The sequence below is a fragment of the Lutra lutra genome, chromosome 6, assembly GCF_902655055.1.
Source record: "Lutra lutra chromosome 6, mLutLut1.2, whole genome shotgun sequence".
Classification (NCBI taxonomy): Eukaryota; Metazoa; Chordata; class Mammalia; order Carnivora; family Mustelidae; genus Lutra; species Lutra lutra.
Genome location: NC_062283.1, coordinates 95,346,039 through 95,366,322, shown reverse-complemented (window position 1 = coordinate 95,366,322; position 20,284 = coordinate 95,346,039). Strand labels below are relative to the sequence as shown.

Sequence of the window (20,284 nt, the reverse complement as noted above, 5' to 3'; positions counted from 1 at the left end):
CTGTAATCTGCATATACCCTCTACTAAAAGGTACTCTTAAAGTTTCTAATGATCTCCACATCAATTTTCATATCTTTTCTTGATCTGTAAGTTCCTTATATGCATTGGATATCCACTTCCTCCTTCAAAAATTTGTGGACTCATACACCTCAATTACAAATCCGGAGTCTTAAACTTGTATTTGCTTCAGTCTGAAATATTCCATTGCATGGGTTCAACTTCTAGTTCCTCCGATTCAATGAGCTATATAAAAATTTTGAAATGTGGGGACGCCTGGGTGGCTCAGTGGGTTAAGCCGCTGCCTTCGGCTCAGGTCATGATCCCAGCGTCCTGGGATCGAGTCCCACATCGGGCTCCTTGCTTGGCGGGGAGCCTGCTTCTCCCTCTGCCTCTGCCTGCCACTCTGCCTGTGCTCGCTCGCTCTCTCTCTCTCTCTGACAAATAAATAAATAAAATCTTTTAAAAAAATTTTTTTTGAAATGTGTTCATTTTATGTCTTTCATGTTATGAGAGTCATAATTTTACCATCTTAAAAACATTATAACAATTGTTTTCCACCTCTGTGGGATCTCAGAGATCTCCAAAAACATGTATAATTTATTACTATAACAGAAACTCTCCCAGCCTCAGTTGACTTTCTGATTGGTTTCTTCAGTGCCTGTAATCTTTGGGGCCCAAAACATTTGGAAGAAACACAGTGATCTGTTTCAGTGCAATTTGATTCTGTCCATATACCAGGGACTCTCTTGAACCTATATCAGAACCAGCAAGATTGCAAGACCCAATGCCAGAGTTTTAAGTCAGTAGGTCTAAGGTGAGCCCAAGAATTTGTGGTTCTAACAAGTTCCCTGGTAATGCTGATGCTGACAGTCCAGGGACAACACTTGGAGTAGCGCCATCTGAAAGAAAGTAACTCTAAATATACCGATTATGTTGCTTAGAGGGATCATCTAATATTGGTCCAAAGATTCTACTTTATCAAAAATAGCTCTTTTTTCCCTCATAAATTTGACAACCATTTTCTCATTTGATTAAAGATTACTGGATTTCTCTTAAATATATTAAGCCACTGTTCCTACCCCCTTCACCCAAATTCTTTGTATCCAAAAAGTAAGTCAAACACATGCATTGTGTTTTTAGTTTGAATTGGTGAACTCAGACAATCCTCTTTGTTCCCTACCTCATGCCCCACCCCTGCAAAATAAATTCCTTCCTCTTCTTCTTAACCCTTATCATGAGGCCCCTCAAGTTCAAGATATAAAAATCACAATGTTACTTTGAATAAATATTTTTATGATGTAGAAGATGAAGGGATAGCAAAGATGTATTATTCCGACTCTATTAATTATACACTCACTGGTTGATTTTACTACCAATATTGCTAAGCTTGTGGTCTATTTTTATCAATAATATGACAGCTGCATATGCAGTCAATTTGGGGTATAACTGAAATTAAGTGTAAAAATTTATCTCCAAGACCTATATATGCACAGCTTACTGCTTATGTAATTCTGCTATTAGGCTGTCCTCACTAATATAACTTCAGTGTGCCACTATAGTTCTTTGTCAATATGGTTTTACTATTCCAAGAATCTCTTGCCCAGGAACATAAATGTTGCAAATAACCCCATTTGTTTACTCCAGGAGCTTCCCAAAACACCATTTAAATGAACATCAAAGCATTCAGCTCTTTACTAGATAACATCAGACATCTGTTGACTCCTCACAGATCTTTAAAACCCTTGACTTAAAATCTTTGTTTTGCATCCACAAATCCTAAACTATTATATCATGATATTTATTCAGGCCTAATCAAACACCTGCACTGAAAAGATCCACCAGACTCCAGAACTTCATATACATTATTGTCTAGGACTTTGTCAAGCAGTACTCTCAAAACAAATAAAAATAAGCTCAGCCTTGTATTAACAATAGGTTATGTTAGTGGTTTATTTGTTTGTTTGTTTTAGGGATCCAGAATTTGACAATCTTGGAGTTCCCATCAACATTCTCCTAGACTTCCTCACTGTTGCAGCCCAAGGCTCTTCACTAGAACATTGCTCCTCTGAGTGTCCTTGACCTCCTGTAGGAGAACTTGTTAGAAATACAGTCTTAACCCTACCTCACCCCACCTCCAAACTTACCCAATCAAAATCTCTGGCGGTGAGTTTCCAAAGTGCCAGTTTAACTTCCAGGAGAAAGAAACTCAGTTTAGGAATGCTTTCTTATCTGTTTAGCTTTGAAAAAAAAATGTTTTATTCTTGGTGCAAACTGCTTTAGTACAATTCCTTTTTTCTATTTTTGTCATCTTGAGTGGACATTTAAAAGAGAAAGTTTATAGCAAAGGAGTCCCAATAAATTCCTTCATCAAACTGGCCCTTGAAACTGTGACGTTTGAAAGTTTTCTTATTAGTACTTACCCTTTGCACAAACTGTCCTGGTCACTTCCCAAAACCGGGAGAACTTTCCTCAGTCTTGATTTGCTTTGTCCATGGGAGTCCAGTTCTGGGAAAGATCTCTTGAAGGTTTCTGTCTTCTGTGAATACTCAGAGATGGCCTGGCCATCAGGCTGAGGGGTTTGAGCCATGAGGTACCCAAACACCCTTTTGACTGACTGACTATTCCCAGACTACCACGGGTGTGTCTCCCTCCACACATTTCTTGAAATACCTGTGGGCCCCCTATTCATCTAACAGCATAGCTAATTTGGACAGTGACTTACCAATGTCTGTGTATGTAAATCAAGCCCACATTGCAGATCTGAAGGAAACACCAGACTTCTTGCAGGTAAATAGTCTGCTTCCATAGATAGCGTTCTTGAGACTGGGCCAATTAGAGTTAAGACCGCCCTGTCTAAATGTCAACCCAAACTCACATGATAGCTTCTTAACCAGACTCAAAGATGGACTACAACCAAAACCAAAGTCTAATAAAGGTCTGATAATACCTTGCAGCATTCCCTTTAACACTGCTATCATCACTATTAATAACCCAGGGGAATGGAATATATATTTGTCCAGGCCATAAGGATAGTTACTCTCTGCTTCCCTGTAGTTAACAAACCCAAATACTATTTTCTTTTAGGTGGCTCCTGAGACTTCCATTGTACACTAGTATATTTGTGTTCTGCTTGTTTTGGTGTCTCTTTGGGTCAAAATAATCAATAATTGTTTGCCTTCTAGAAGAATCCACAGTACATCTGACTGCTCTGGCCTAAAGGACTATGAAAGTTCCCTCCTACTTTTCACAAGTTCTTCAACCACCAACTTCAGGAAATTTCCTCATGATTTGACTCTTATCCACTATGTGAATGACAATTTTTGTTTCTTGAGATGGGGTGAACTCTAAGATTGATGCCATCCCTCTACTTACTGTTTTAGCTCAGAAGCACCATCAGATTTTCAAAGAGAACCTAACAATTTTGTCAAAGTCAAGTTCATCATCTAGAACAAGATTTATCCCAAGGAGGTAAATTTCTTTCTCTTAACAGGTTTGGCCTTGCTGAATTTTCCCAGGGCAGGAACTGAGAGATGATGAAGAGGATTCTAGAATCTCACTGACTACTGCAGTTCCTAGCTGTTCTGAATCTCTACATCATTGTATGACTCAACCAAATCCTCAGTAACCAGCCCCTTTGGGAACCTAAGCACAAACATTTCTTTCTTGAGTTACAATTAACTCTTCAAAAACCTCTCACTCTGGGCCTAATTATCACACGTTTGTCTAATTATATATAATATGAGATATTTAAACAAGGCCTAGGTGTTCTGACTCAGCTTTTTGTGAATCATCAGGGCCCAACCGTGTACTAGTTTCTCTCTTGACTCGGTGACAAAATCTACTCGCCTTGCTAAGGGCACTAGCCACAGCAGCTAAACTAGTGGAGGCTCTGTCAACTCCTTTTTCAGCATATCCTTTAAACTAGAGTCCCTCTTGGGGCAAATTGTTTGCTGCTTATGGAAAATAAACATTTCTCTGCAAGTAGGCTTACCTCCTACAAAATCCCATTCTCCTCTGCCTCACATATTGCTATATATCATTATAATACTTTGAATCCTGCTCCTCTCCTCACATTATCTTTAAGAAGAAGGCACTTGTGACTTTCAAACATCTGTTTTTGAACCCTCTGGGTCCTTGCATAGATATGCTAGCAACTACTTTAGAAAATCAAGACTTAGTTTTGCTTGTTGATGGGATAGATCTTAAGACTGAAACAGGGAAAATAACAGTTCAGAATAGAGCTGCCATGTAATCCCGACCTCTAAAGGGAACAGGTGCTATTTTAGAGAAAGAATGTTGTGATTACAGCTCTGTAGACCTTTTTGGTATCTAAAATACTATTAACAGAAACCAGGAATGCAAAGAAATTAAAAATCTAAAGATTTTTGCTAGTAATTCCTATTTCTGCAGACTCAGCAGATGGGTGATAGCATCTATTCTCTGAGTTTAGTTTGGGTACTCATGATTCCTGGCTGAAAAGCGAATGAAAACTCTGGTTATAAGCCTGGTCATGCTATTTGTCTAGTTGCAATGTTCAGATCTGTGATCTCCAGAGTTTTGCGTCCTGTGTGTAGCTGTGGTTCCATCTAATGATCTAATGAATGGTCATTCGGCAAAAAGAACAGGAAAACGCACACTCAGTGGGGGTTGAAAGGACCATCCTGGAAACATGACACTCGATTTTGATTTTGATACTTCAAATTGTGGCAAAGCTGTGGCTTGATCATGTTCCAGATATTAATGATTATCTTTCAGCTCAGGCTGAAGAACCCGAGAGCCAAAAATAAAGAATATCGGGGCGCCTGGGTGGCTCAGTGTGTTAAGCCTCTGCCTTCAGCTCAGGTCGTGATCTCAGGGTCCTGGGATCAAGTTGGGATCCTGCTTCCCCTCTCTCTCTACCTACTTGTGATCTCGCTCTCTCGCTCTCTCTCTCTCTCTGTCAAATAAATAAATAAAAATCTTAAAAAAAAAGAATAAAGAATATCTATGCCCACTCAACTTTGTATACAATGTCATAAGTTTAGAATTCCATTGTCCTTACTAACATGGTTTCAGTGTTCCTCTGTCTTCATCATTATGATTTTATTATGACTTCATTGTTTTTTCCAGAAACTTCCTGAAAAACCCTGTTATGTGAACATCAAACTATTCAGTTCTTCCGCAGACAGCACCAAACAACTGTATTCCCCCACATCCTTTGAAACGCCTCAGAACGTTCACCTTGCTCTGCCTACCCATCCTAAATTATTATATTATCCCAGTTCTGCAATCTTAACTAAGTCCTTTCCCCCTCGGAGACACTAAGAACATTCTGCCCAGTAGTATTCTCTCTTACTACTTTTACCAAGACAAACAAACAAAAAACCTTCGACTTGGTCTTATCAACAGGTTATTTGGGGAACTAGCAGGCCGCTATAACAGATCCTAACATTGGTCTGGAAAGCTTCATTCAGCAGGTCTGGGAAGGGCATAATCAGACTCCTGGTGATTCTGAAGGTGGTTCAAGGACCACAGTTTAATTCTCTATCATGCAGCTCTGCTTTATCCTTTCAGATACTGATTAAGAGTGACTTAGTTAACTCATTAGTCTTTGAGGCTAGGCCAGTTGCAGCGGCATATACTCTAGTCCTCTGTTCATGGGTTTGACTCTGAACTGTTCTGATTCAGAAACTCCACTTAAATAATTTATCCCTGGGAGATAAAACCCAGGACCACTGATGCTTGATGCCTAATCTCAAAAGGATCTGTTCACATTCACAGTGCACATTTCTAATAGGACTCCTCTTCTTATTATCTGTAAAATATGGGAAATGAAATTAATAACCAGTACGTGTTTATTTAATACACTAAATGGATAGATTTAAAGAATAATTCAAACGGGGGGCGCTGCGTGGCTCAGTTGGTTAATCATCTGCCTTCGGCTCAGGTCATGATCCCAGGGTCCTGGGATTGAACCCTACATCGGGCTCTCTGCTCAGTGGGGAGCCTGCTTCTCCCTCTCCCATTCCCTGTGCTTGTGTTCCCTCTCTCACTGTCTCTCTCCGTCGAATAAATAAAATCTTTATAAAAAAATAAATAAAATAAAAATAAATAAATAAATAAGTAAATAAAATAGGGACACCTGGGTGGCTCAGTAGGTTAAACGTGTGCCTTCAGCTTAGGTCATGCTCCCAGGGTCCTGGGATGGAGCCCTGCATCAGGCTCCCTGCTCGCTGAGGAACATGTTCTCCCTCTCCCTTTGCCCCTCCCCCACCTTGCTTGTGCTCACTCTCACTTTCTCTCTCTCTCAAATAAAGGAATTAAATCTTTTTTAAGAAAAGAATAATTCAGGATGCCTGGGTGGCTCAGTTAGTTAAGCCACTGCCTTCGGCTCCGGTCATGATCCCAGGGTCCTGGATCAAGTCCCGTATCGGGCTCCTTGCTCAACGGAGGGCCTGCTTCTCTCTCTGCCTCTGCCTGCCACTTTGCCTGCTTGTGCTCTTGCTCTCTCTCTCTCTCTAACTAAATAAATAAGATCTTTAAAAAATGGTTATTAAAAAAAGAATCATTCAAAATGATTGTGACAATTTAGAGCACTGTTTGCTCCATATCCTAAAGAAATAGAGTTGGAAAATAATTCAAATAGGTTGTGACAAACTAGAGCATTATTTGGTTTGTGTATATATATGGGTGTGTGTGTGTGTGTGTGTGTGTCTGTGTATACACACAAAACCTTACAAATTGATCTGGCTGGGGGAGAATGAGAGTTTTTACCTGCGCAAAAGATCCAGACCTCAAAAGAAAGAGGCTATTGGAGGAGAGAAAATAAATGATATTTATAACTTATTAGTTAAGTTATAAGTTAAGTTAACTTGGGGCGCCTGGGTGGCTCAGTGGGTTAAGCCGCTGCCTTCGGCTCAGGTCATGATCTCAGGGTCCTGGGATCGAGCCCCGCATCGGGGGGGGTCTCTGCTCAGCAGGGAGCCTGCTTCCTCCTCTCTCTCTGCCTGCCTCTCTACCTGCTTGTGATCTCTCTCTGTCAAATAAATAAATAAAATCTAAAAAAAAAAGTTTATAAGTTAAATTAACTTATTATAACTTATTACATGACAACCACATTGTGATTGGATAACATTTTGGTCAGTTTTAGCAGAAATCAGAAATTCCCATTATTTTTTAAGTGATTTTTACTTATTCATTTGAGAGAGAGAGAGAGAGAGTGTGTGTGTGTGTGTGTGTGTGTGCAGGAGAGCATGAGCAGGGGGAGGGTCAGAGGGAGAGGTAGAAGTCGACTCCCCCGCTGAACTGGGTGCCAGAGGTGGGGCTCCATCCCAGGACCCTGGAATCATGACCTGAGCCAAAGACAGATGCTTAACTGAGGTACCCAGGTGCCCCAGAAATTCCATTATTAGTTAAGGAAATAGATAAACAAAAAATGGGTCTCAGGAAGCAATATTTGGATAAACCAGCCATGCCTAGATGCTGTTCTTTTTGTAATTCATGCCTGGTTTAGTATGTGCATGGCTTATCTAGGAAGACATGGATTTTAGAAATAGAAATCATTTTTCTCTAGAAATAGGTTTTCTGAGCCCAGGATAGAGCTAAGCTGAGGAGAAACTTTCTTGATTCTTACCCATGCCTGAGTATATCCCTGCAATGATAAGAATACATCGGTTCAACAGGAGGTTACTCTCTTGGATTAATACTAATTGTTTTACTATTCACTTAACACTTCTCTCAATTTCATGGGATCACCACCCATATGTAGTTGCAAGATTAAAACTTAGAACATTAATTCAGCATCTAAGTGTATACTTCCGGATGTGAATAGGTGAGCAGAAAGGGTTCTGTTGTGAAATGCTTTAGAAATGCAGAGCGATGCACAGATAGGCGGGATTCTCTGCTTTAGGATTTATAAAAGCTTTGAACATGTTCGTGTGCGTTGTGAAGCTTTAAGAGGCGTTAGAGCATGCAGTGCTTCCCAAATTATTTAACCAGGGAATCCTTTTCCTGGGGAAATGCTGCTACATCCAGTGCATTTTTAGTGATCGCTGCGATGTCTTCTTAGAACTCTAACATCGCTACTAAGTACATTGAAACATCCCAGTGAAGTTACTGAGATGTGCTTCTCTGTAGGTGGCGGTGAATTTCACGTTTTCCCTTGAGCTGTCTCTATATTCAGATACACATCCTGTGGGGTCCAGAGTGCCCTACATGTTCTCGTAGGGACCTATGAATCCTCCCTCCAGCTCCCGTTACTATTTTTGTAACTACTTGCTTATTATGGGGCTACCATCAGATTAGGAACTCCCTGAGGCCTGGATTTAGTCCCTCATTCTGTCTGCAACTTGAGTGGCCCCTCCTCACATGTCCCAGGCACGTGGAGATTTTGTGTTCAATGCAGTTAGAGTCACTAAATCGCAAGCCAAGGCAGAATTTTGATCCATGTCTTATCCTAAGATTCCTCTTTACCTTCTTCATTTTATTAACTCATCATTGACATTTTGGGAAGATAGTATCCAGGCTGCTTTCTGTTTTTTTGTTTGTTTGTTTTATTTATTTATTTGGCAGGCAGAGATCACAAGTAGGCAGAGAGTCAGGCAGGTGGGCAGGGGGCTGGGGGGAAGCAAGCTCCCTGCTGACCAGAGAGCCTGATGTGGGGCTCGATCCCATGACCCTGAGATCATGATCTGAGCTGAAGGCAGAGGCTTTAACTCACTGAGCCAGCCAGGCACCCACAGGCTGTTTTCTGTTTTACACGAAGCAACACCTTATTTTCAGCATCACTGACAAGATAGACCTGCTTGGTGGGCGTGGAAGTGAGGAGAGGAGAGCAGGACACAGGAGGATGGGGTCAGGGTGAATTTTCGAAAGCATACCCGTACACATCCCCACTGCTATGTGTGGCTGTCCACAATTTGCCAAGCAGTAAACATGGCTCATGAGATCAGGGAATAATAATCAGACTGTTCTAGATTTTGATAGGCTCGCTTGCGTCAGATTTACACTAGAACAACTCAATTCGTTCCAACAGTTTTAGAATGTCATTTTATGTAAATTCAAAAAACTGATTTGAAGTAAAAACTTAAAATCAGTATTACAATACATTTGAAAAGTGGGCTAATAAGAAGTAATATCAGGAACTAATTGTAATTACATCCCATGGCAGCCTGGGAACTCATCTCATTTAATTACAGATTCAAAGTTTGTGCTTTCTTGGAAGAGGATAGAGCTAGGCTGAGAGCAAACTGTCAATTAATTTTTTGTAATTACCCACATACAAAACTCAAAAGAGTACCCAAAAAATAAGCTGTCTATAAAAGACTGAGCGGAGCATACACTGCAAATATTAAAAAATATGAAACTATGCCACAAATTGGAATGCCTTCAAAATGAGAGATTAGTGCCAGGTTGGTTAACTTTATAGAAAGGGTAAATAAATTGCATGTTTCTAAACAAATGCTTGGCAGGAACACAATATCACAGGGATGTACTCATTTGGTCAAAGCAAAGAACCTCATGTATTGTGTGTCCTTCCAACTAAACATTAGCAATTCAGTTTGAACAAACTTAAGAAGTTTAAAATAATACCCCTTCTATTCCATTTTTCATCTAGCTTTTTTCTGATTTATGTTTATTTTTTATTTTTCTAATTTTAGTATCAGTCCTGAGGACTTCTCCCACCCCAGAGTTTTGGGCAGAGAACATGCCAAGTTTTTCTACTTGTGTCTCTTTCTGAAATTGGATTGGTAGCCTAGGGAGGAAGGGCTGATCTTGATCTTTGTTTTCAAAAATGCCTTGTAAAATGTCCACACCCCTTCTCATTCCAATGAGAGAGTGGACATAATGCCCAAGGAAATGGACATGTTGGTATTTTGGCCTAAGTGTCCTGCTTTACCTCCTCGAAGTTCATACCGGGAAATCTGGTGGTCCCTCTCTGTAGCCACACCCTCAGCAACTTCGCAGCTGCTCTCATAAAAGAGGTAGTATTGAGTACCCATACCTAGCCTTGCCATTTGCTTTGACAAACAGGATTTGGTACAAGTGGTGGTGTGCCAGTTCTCAGCAAAGCCCTACATTTGCTCCCCCAGTGTGGGTCAGTGTAGGAGAACACACCCAGTTAACTCCCTAGTGAGTGCAAGAATGCAGCCAGTTTGCTGCTACCATCCAGTCTGGCCACCCCACGCCCCTCAACAGCCAGTCAACCCAAGACATCTGGGCAAGTCCAGGTGTAAGCAGAGGAGTCCTGCCTCCTCACATCCCATGAACTAAAGACATTCTTCTCATTGAGGTTTTATGGTTGCCATACCCATTATCATGCCAACAGAAAACTCCTACCCCAGGAAGTGGACATAGCACGAATGTGATTGGCTCTTGGCCTCCATCGGGGCTCACTCCAATCACTTAATTAACTTCACCAGAACACTAGCTGATTTTGTATGGCAATGAAGTTTTTAGATCCTACCTATAGTGCTGGGTGGTGTGGTGTCAGTGGTGTTTTACTGTATTTACATTAAAATTTTCAACTAATTAATTCAGAAAGGCCTCTGAGTAAGTTGGTTGACTAAAATAGCTGAATGGGGGAGTGGGTAGGTAGGGAGAAATCCAAGACCAACTGACATTGTTTAAAAATGTACACATAGGGGCGCCTGGGTGGCCCAGTCAGCTGGGCGTCTGATTCTTGGTTTCAGCTCAGGTCGTGATCTCAGGGTACTTGGATCAAGCTCTGCTTCAGCATCGCCATGCAAGGGGGAGTCAGCTTGAGATTCTCTCTACTTCTCCCTCTGCTTCTTCCCGCCGCCCCGTACCACTCATGTGCTTTCTTTCTCTCAAATAAATACACCCTTAAAAACAATATTTGCTTAATTTCGATGATAGAAGTAACAAGCTGAAGGCTTAGTGTAAAAACAAAATGTTTTCTTCTGTTCTCATTTCCGTTTTCAACTACCTACTCCATAGGTCACTGGAACTCAGCAATTGTTTGCTTAGGAATATTTTTTTTTTTAAAGATTTTATTTTATTATTTATTTGACAGAGAGAGATCACAAGTAGACAGAGAGGCAGGCAGAGAGAGAGAGGGAAGCAGGCTCCCTGTCGAGCAGAGAGCCCGATGCGGGATTCGATCCCCGGACCCTGAGATCATGACCTGAGCCGAAGGCAGTGGCTTAACCCACTGAGCCACCCAGGCGCCCTGCTTAGGAATATTTAATGTGAATATTACTTTGGGGCAGACAAGATGTTTGAAATATGTGTTCATTAGAATATATCCATTTTATTTTACCAAATTACATGTTTGGGGATTTTTCTATTTCATAGAAAGCTTTTAGTTTTAGAATCAAGTAATACAATTCTCAGCACTATTTCCCATGGGATGGCTTCAGGAAGGGATTAAACCCACTATAAGAATGGTTAAAATTCAGGGCACATGTAAAAACACATTAGTTAAGGGCATGAGGCTAAAAGTGAATTTGGAAGAGTAATCAAGTAAATACCGACAGTACCTAAGTTACTAAAACAGAAGCCCAATAGGGCTTAACGTACATGTTCTTAACATCCAAAATTATTTCTCCCTATTGATGAGCTTTCTATTTGTAAAGGAAATTGAGAATTATATAAATAAGAGAGAAGAAAGAGACACAGAGAAAGAACAAGACAATGAGAACAAGAGGAACGATGTATTAGTGGGTATGAGAAAATATAGGAAAAAATGCAGAGTTATCAGTATACAGGCTCTTTTTATATTTTATTTTCATAAATGTACACTGAGAGCTTAGATTCTATCAATGAACACAGCTGAAGAATATCAAAGTCATCTTGTGTTAAAATTACTTTTATTCAGGATGAAAAATACAACATGTAACCAGATTAGATGATAGTCTATGATTAGTTCTTTACCACATATTTCAAAAGAACTACATACTTATTTCCCCTTGTTGTTATTGTGATATATTTTTTTTTATTATTACTTAGGTTACAATGTAGTGTTTTCTGTAGCTTTTCTTTAATAGCAGAGAGAAGACATGTTGCACACCATTACAAGCAGAAAAAAATGAATACGTATTTTTTCAAAGTAAGAACAAAGAAGACACCAAATCTACAACTTGTAGTTCAGAGTTCAGGGAAATTTTTTTTTTCTTTCAATAGGTGCTTTTCTTGGGTTTGATGTGGTCTGAGAAAAGCTCTAGATTTTGCGGACTGCAGCAGCATAAAGCTATTTCCAACATGATGGATGAAGATGGATCTGAGGTAGAAAGGTGGTCATGGCTTTCCTCTTATATAAAACAATTTTCTTCTCAAAATATCTAGGCTGCAAATAGACACCCTTGCCCCCCAACCCACCCAACCTATTCTAAAAGAATAGCAATTTCTAACTTTAAGCCTCCTTCTGGCCAAATCCCAGGTGAAGAGAACCCAAAGTTAAAATGTCCTGATGTTTTAAATGTATGTATGCTGAATCAAAACACATTATTTTCACTGTTTGTTTGTTTGTTTTGGTTTCTCTACATTTGGTGATTACATAACATGTTTCAACTGAATCAATTAAAGGTTAAATCAGAAGTTGAATGAAACACCGAAGTGAATGTACTCAAAGGTACAGGCAGGGGTACCACCATCTAAGTATTAATTTCATTCCTCTGTGGAAGCAGTGACATAGGTTTTTGATAAACATCCCTTCCAAATAAATTGATCAAATGAAAAGTAATAAAAAAATGTAATCATTCACCCGAAAGGTAAAATGAAATATGCATTAAATTTGCGTCTGCTGTCAGAAAGAAAATGACTGGGAATTTCAAGAATTACAAATGACTTGAGTATATGTAAACAAAAATAAAGTTCTCTTCAAAGGGAATTGAAGACAAAGATGTGTCCTGGTAGCACAATGAAGGAAAGGTCTGCTGTGTATTTAATGATGAAAATCAAGACTTCGCCATGAAAAAAAAGTTATCCCATGTTTTGTTTCTATGTCAAAATGAAAATGATTATGTAAATGGGTAACCTTTGGTGAAATGATCTTTGAGATTATTAGAATCCTGCTTTGAGTCTCCTCTATCATATAGACTGGGACATGAAATAAATTAAGAAATCAAGACCTACTTACATAGGGCAGGGAAATAAAATGCAGGAAACAAATCCCAATGGGAATGCCAGGGAGTCCCCACAGGGCTTTTACTGTGGTTATCCAAGTGGTCACTAAAGAAGTGAAGTATGTGATGTCTAAATAAAGTTCAGTGGCATACACAAAGATGTGGCCTAAATCATACACATAAATATTTGATTGAAATACCTGAATTTAGTAATTTGGCCAAATCATGGAAACAGACACAAGGAAATCCATTTGGTCATGTGGCTGATAAATTATAAATAACCAAAACGTAATGGTCAAGGAGTGGAAAAAATAAATGAAGTTATTGTACAAGGTTAATATGAAGGAATGTAAAAATGTAACATTGTTTTCTCATTCTTATGCAATTTTTGTCATGGTTATTAAAAAGAAGGTATCATATTAGAAAGCCCCACCCATTTTCCCAATGCTGTATACAGTATACAAATCAGTGACAAATGTATTACCATTTCCAAATACCGCTCTGTTCATTAATTTACAGTTGCATAGAAAGGGAAGAAGAAAACAATAAACAATAATATATGATTATTATAAAAACAAAATATCCTTTTCTCTTTGGATAGTCAGTGTTTTACTCCTTCAGTAGAACACACAGTCAGCGCTCAACAGCATGTGTCAAGGAGCCATGGAGTTCTGATTCAATGGAACTTGGAATTGGCATTTGCTGAAAAGGGCAACACTGGCAGTCAGGAAATGTCGGTTGGCTAGATGGATATTTCACATTGCCTGCAGGAAGGGAGACAGTGCTGTCAGAGCAACATTTACACAGACATTACAGTAGGAGGGACCTGTCACATCTCTTCTGAGAAATCAAAGTGCTTCTTTCAGAACAAGTCAAATCCCATTCTGCTGTGTTTGAACGGAACCCTCTATTCCCCTGTGACTTTTGCTCCCTGGGATGAGGGCTTTCTCTTCCATGCAGAAGGCATCTAGTCTGCTTTTTATCATTGCAGCCAACAGAGAGGATGTTTTGGAAGACTTGTCTCGTGCCCAGGCTGGAAACCAGGTTAAAATCAAGAGGACTTGGCTTTTTCTTGCTGGAGGTACCAAGGGTGAGTGAATGAGGCTGGTTCAAGGACCCAGTCTCTCCCTGGGGGACTGTGGGAGGTCTATGGCTAAGGGGATACCCTTTATAATTCCAACTGGTCCCCGATCCATGCTGGGGTCCAGACAAGAGGAATGAAAGACAGGACTTATAGTCTCAGGGTGAGTGGTGGCTCCAGTTAATGGACCTGGGCCAATGTACGTAGCCCTGAGAAGATATAAATCTGGGCCATGCTCAGGGGAGTGGCATCAATCTTTTGAAGGGAATGTCAAACAGCTGGATCCATTATCATTAAAATTCACATCCTTTGATTCTTCTCTGAATGTGTCCTCCAGTTGGTTGCTCTCATCAATACCCATCTTTCTTGAAGACATGGCTTCCTCCAAAACCTCCTCACATATGACCATTTTTTATCTCCTATATTCTTCATGTATTGGATAACCGCTTTCAGGTCCACATTACGTTTCTTCAGGCCTTTTCCTCTCTCTCCCCACCCAACTTCGAATCTCACACCATCAGACTCTACTACCCATGATAGTCATCTTCTGAGCCCTTGGGTCATGTTCCCTTACTTTTTTGAAGAATGGTTTACCACCATCAAGCTAAAACTATGTTTAAATCTCCATGATTTCAATACCCACACAGATGTTCTTCCCAAACTCTGGCCTCTCAGTTCCTCGAGCTGCTCTCCTCCAGTGAACCTGTCCTCCAGCCTTGTCAGCCATGCAAACTTCCAAATACCATCACCATCACCAATACTTCAACCCCTCCAACACTTCAATTTCAATCATCCTGCCTTCTGACAACTACCCCTACTTTCTCACCTACTTCCATTAGGACCCCAATGCCATCCACCCTTTGCTACCACAATTCATTGTTCCTCCCGCCTTTTTTTCTGTCTCCTGCACCTAACATGTCTTCACTTCTTTTCCTACAAGTTTAGATTCTGGTTCAATCATTATCAGCATGTCTCTGCCTCTTCCCTTGAATTGTTGCACTCTCTGGGCCAAACCATGACTTCAACTCTGGTAAAATGAAACACTCAGCCAACTCTGGTACCTGTGCTTATGAACTTGAATGTGGCCAGCAGACAACACACAGCCTTGCAGACAGCCTCACATTAAGTTCACAGGCAGGCACCAGAAGTCAGGCTGAACACTGCCTTGCACTCACACTACTTCCCTGTCCATGATCTCTTGATCTCCAAGCAGCCAGGGCAACATCCTCTAGGATTTCCTCACACCTCGGACACTTCCTCCCATCCTCAGCCCTGCTGAAGCCCTGGCTTCTGATTCACTGAGATGACACAAGCAATCAGAATAATCTTCCTCTCCGAGCTCTCCCCTCACATCTCCTGAGCTCATATCTCACATCTGCTAACTGACATGAGATTTCCTTTTCTTCCCTCCAGGTTCTATAGACCACCTGTCTGTGATTCCTGTGAAGACCCCAGCCCCCCTTGCCATTAAGACAATGACACAATCAGGAGGTTCAAGATTCATAAACAAGCTCAGGAAAGAAAACGTTCTCCAAAGATGTGCTGTTGTGGTCTTGTGGCTCCTGAGCACTAAGAGCCCTGATACCGCCAAGTATCAAGGTAGAGCTGCTGACCTTTCTCAGTAAATTCCTCCCCTCTCCTTCTCAGCAAACCTAAAGGAAAAAACAAAACATCCGCCCCCTCAGAGTACCAAAATCACTTTGTGTACCACTGAAGTCATGATTTTTAAGTCCATGTTCTGTGATACTGCAAATCTGGGAGGGCACTGGTCAGCCAGATCTATCCAGGGTGATTTTGCACAATGCATATGAGGCCAGTAAAAAGCTGTTAGAACACAAAGGATCAGGCACTTGGTATTTTGGGGCATCTGGAAAAACTAGCCTGAGAGGGGTTTCCCCTCCCCAGACTGACAGAATTAACCAACACTGAAAGGTCAAGCAAGTTTCCTAATTTACATGGGGAACAAAGTCTAGCACTAAAATCAAGAGCAGCTCATCTGCTTACTCCAGTAATCATCTTACTTGTTATAATCAACAAGCCCCAAAGCCAATCAACCCCATTAACTCTTACCTGTGGCCTGCTGGGGACATTGGCTGAAAGAGAAAACAAAAGAAATCAGTGGAAGGAGCTCTGGTGGCCTTGCTGGTTCCCCGCCCAGAGGCATGCAAAACTGGAGAGTGTTCCCTGCTCCCAGCTGTTAAATGGGTGCTAATAAGAAAATAAGAAAGCAGAGTAGCGCGGAAGCGTGCTGGGTCCATAAGAAAATAAGAAACAGGTTTTGGTTTTTCGTTTCTTTTCCTTTTCTTTCTTTCTTTCCTTTTTTTTTTTGGCTATGTGTTTTAACAAAGACTAGTTTCTTTTCCCTAGTTTCTCACATCCCATGTCCTTTAAGATTAAAGTTCTACCAAAATATGCAAAACATATGCTGACTCTCTCAAATAAGTACACACCAAGGCATCAGTGGCTAATTAGTTTTGAAAATAAAAATCTCAAAATTTCCTACTGAAATCAGGCCATGCATTTGGTTTACATCTCTGAACAGAGCAAGTTCTACATATTTTGTTGAACAGCATAAATCCTGACCAACAGGTGATGAGGGAAATGAAGGGCATGTGTCTTCAGGTTCTGCCACCCTTGGCTCACCTTGGGCCCAAAGGCCTAGAAAACTGATGGCAATGTGTTTGCTCAAACAGAGGGCTGGACTCACCCTCTGTAGTCTTGTAGGCCCTAAGGCTAATCACTGTGCTTGGAGGGCCCAGTTGGAGAAGGTGAACTATGGTGATAGATTTGCCTTTGCATCTGGGCTACTCCATTCCTTCCTGGTTCTAGAAAACACAGCAAATGCAGTTGGCCTGTGGGCACTGTGAGGGTGGGCAGAGGAAGCTGGGTTGAGGGGGGGGGGTGTTCTGCCCCCTCCAGGAGGGTAACATCTGTTCTGGGTCAAACAAGAAACATCCCTAATCATCTACCATGTTGCACTCCTTCCATCTCTCATTTTTTTGTGCTGAGGGGAAAAAAAAAAAAGAAGAGAAGAGAGAGAGAGAGAGAGGGAAAAATCCATGACCACACAGTGGGTACTTTGTGAGAAAAACAGAGTAAACAAAGAAGGGCAACTTTATGATGCCTGGAGGGAAAGTGTGAGCCCCCTCCATACCTGAGGGAAGAATGAGGCTAAAATCCAGCCTAGTCCTACCAGATACGTAAGTTACAGCAGGAAAACAAGAGAGTGGATGTCCTTCCCACTGAGCCACACTGAGGGAGCACTCCACTGCATTAGAATTAAGTACAACACAGACACCCACACTTCTCTTCTGCATAGCAGCCAATCCCAACCAGAAATCAAATCCTCTTGCTCCAAATCAGCATCATGAACCCTATAACTATTTATTTTATTTTATTTTATTTTATTTTATTTTATTTTATTTTATTTTATTTTAAGTAGGCTTTACACTGGGTGTGCCTTGAACTGACAACCCTGAGATCAGGATCCAAGCTGAGATCACGAGTTGGACGCTTAACCAAATGAGCCACCCAGGCACCCCTCACCCTGTAACTTTATACCAAATAAAAGGCTTTGAGTATTCTCCTGAGCAAACCGCACACATCTATTTCTAAAAGAAGCCAGGAAATCCTTGCATTTTAGTAGGTTTTGAGTTTGTGATGAACGTCACTCAAGTTTAATACATATGGGCAATTCACAGTGAAAATATGTCCATAGATAAAAAATAATTTTAAAAGCATTTAATGGTCTGTCAGCCAAAAATATTCAGTCCTAGTATCTTATATATTTGGATGACATAAATGAAAAAACTGAGAAGAATTTACATAAAAAGAAATGTTAGAGTAGCCAGTGAAAATTTTAGTATGTACATTAGTTAATGGGCACCACAATGAAATTCCTTTCATTAATGCCTTGTCAAGAAAAGATGAAAATGCCTTCCTTTCTGCTCTGAAACGTAATGTAAATAATTAAAAGAAGACTTTAAAAGGCAATAATTCAAGGATGCGATCAGGAGCAACCGGGATGTTAACTTGAGACACAAATTCTAAAGTGTTACGCGCTACAGTATACAGACCCAGGAGGGGAAAAATGCCATGTTTAAGTAGGCAATTCATGCAATTAGGATTTATGAATACAGCTTTAATTCTAGGATTGCCAGGAGCGTAAATTCACTTGTGACCATGCTAATTTTTAATCCACAAAGGATCAAAAGTCAAGATTAACATGCAGATCAATTCACTGTACGCTGGTGACAAGCAGTTTTAAAGTTCTCATTAGTAACAGGGGCTCAAGGGATGGGTTTGGCATTGGGAGAGTGCCAATCTGATTTGCTTAGAAAAATCCTCCAAAGGTGGTCAGGAAGCTTTGGGAATGCAAAGGTTTATTAAAAGATTTGCTAGCTGAGCAACTTAAAAGGGGCAACAAAGGAAATGAATCCTATAAAACATCTATGTAGTATCTAGGGTAAACTTTACCAATTAAACCTTCCTGGTTAGAAAAAGGTAATCATTCATTCATTCATTCAATTCAGAAACATGTATTGGGCACAAAGTCTAAGTCAGGTGCTATTTCTACTTTGCATCAATTTTTAAAAGGTTTAATAATAACTTTAGATGCAATTAAAATATGTATCAGTTTTATAAATAAGTAAATTCATCCCTTATTTCTAGGGAAAGCCGTTCTTATCATGGAGATTTTTATATTACCAAAGCAAAACATAGAATATAAACATGAACAAGAGCAGACTAAAGCCAAATAACAGAACCTCAGAAACCAAAAATAGTAAGGCATGAAATTCAGAGGATTATAAAGACACCATTCATCATTTGTTACATGGGATATACTTGAACTCTTCAGAATAACATAGGACTAGTAATGCTTGTGCATGGAAAATTATAACTAATGTGAAAAATCTGTGGATGTACGAATGTAAGACTAGGAGAACATGGGCCCACTGTCCCATGAAGGAATCTTAGGGCACGGGTGGCAAGGGCACCAGGCAAAGTAGGAGTTTAACCTGTCGTGAAGGTCCCACTGAAGGGATACGTTTGTCTCAGGAACCAATGATATCTATTAATCATTAATGAGATTCCAACTAATAGGAATTTTATATGTACCTTTAAGGGAAGCCATAAAGTGAGATGAACATATTTATCTCTTTTTTTCTTTATTTTTGTCTTATTCTTATGATTATCATTTATATTTAATTACATTCTCTTCCAAAATAAGACAGATTAGTCTTTTATACTATCTAGATATAAGAATATACTACGGAAAAGATTTAAGAGTCATTGCTTTATGACAAACTTTAAAAAATGACACTATGCATTTTTAATACAAAAATGTGAATATGGAAACTATACATCCATAGTCACTGTAGAGCATTTAATTCAACATACTTTCCACCTTAACTCTCTGACAACTGACTTTCAGATTGAACATGTCCATCATAACATTTAAATGCAAACTTCTAAACAGGCTTTGGTTGATAGAATTTGTTCTTCACTAATTATTAATGTATTTGGATTTAAGCTGAACTAAAAAGTAGTTTCACTTAGAAATTTAATCTTTAAATTCTAGGTTTTACAGTGACTATGATGAGTTCTTATCTAGCCATTAAGTAACATACAACCCTGAATTAAAATCTCTAGAAAATCCAACCTTAATATGAATGACATAATGTGCTCATCTACTGTGGCTCTTAGCCTAGAATAGAAGCAACAATCTGATGGCATACGGGCTTCAAATGGCCTTCTTAAGCCTCTGCGAGAGTCTAGAGGGCCAAAAAAGTGTGTGTGCATGTGTGGGGCATATGTTTTTTGGGGAGTGAGTGTGGGGACTGACATATAGTAAATACAGTTCATGAAACTTTGAGAAGTATAGTCACAGACAGTAAATGGAAAATGACACATTCCAAATATAAATGTATTTACGTGTTTATGGAAACTGCACGATGTGCTTTAGGCAAATACTTCTGAAAATTCAGGGAAGACTATATTTCAAAAAGCTATTTCTGCTTTCTGCTAATGATGGCATTTTTATAAACTGTAGAATTGTATAAGCTGAAGCATATTTTTTTTAATGAAGTCAATGTATCTTATTTAACTACCTTCCTAGTAATGCCTTTTTTCATCACTT

General features: G+C 39.9%; 1 protein-coding gene across 5 annotated transcripts in view; it reads right to left on the bottom strand.

Moving 5' to 3' along the window:
- Nucleotides 1-11,703: 11,703 nt before the first annotated feature.
- Nucleotides 11,704-20,284, bottom strand: part of UTRN (utrophin) — a 513,165-nt gene continuing 504,584 nt past the window's right edge. For all 5 annotated transcript variants that reach the window (XM_047733710.1, XM_047733711.1, XM_047733712.1 and 2 more), the window contains 2 exons: nt 16,216-16,238; nt 11,704-13,828 (listed from right to left, as the gene is read on the bottom strand). In XM_047733710.1, the coding sequence (XP_047589666.1) occupies nt 13,820-13,828; nt 16,216-16,238 (32 nt within the window). In that variant the 3' untranslated portion in view covers nt 11,704-13,819. The remainder of the gene's footprint in view (nt 13,829-16,215; nt 16,239-20,284) is intronic.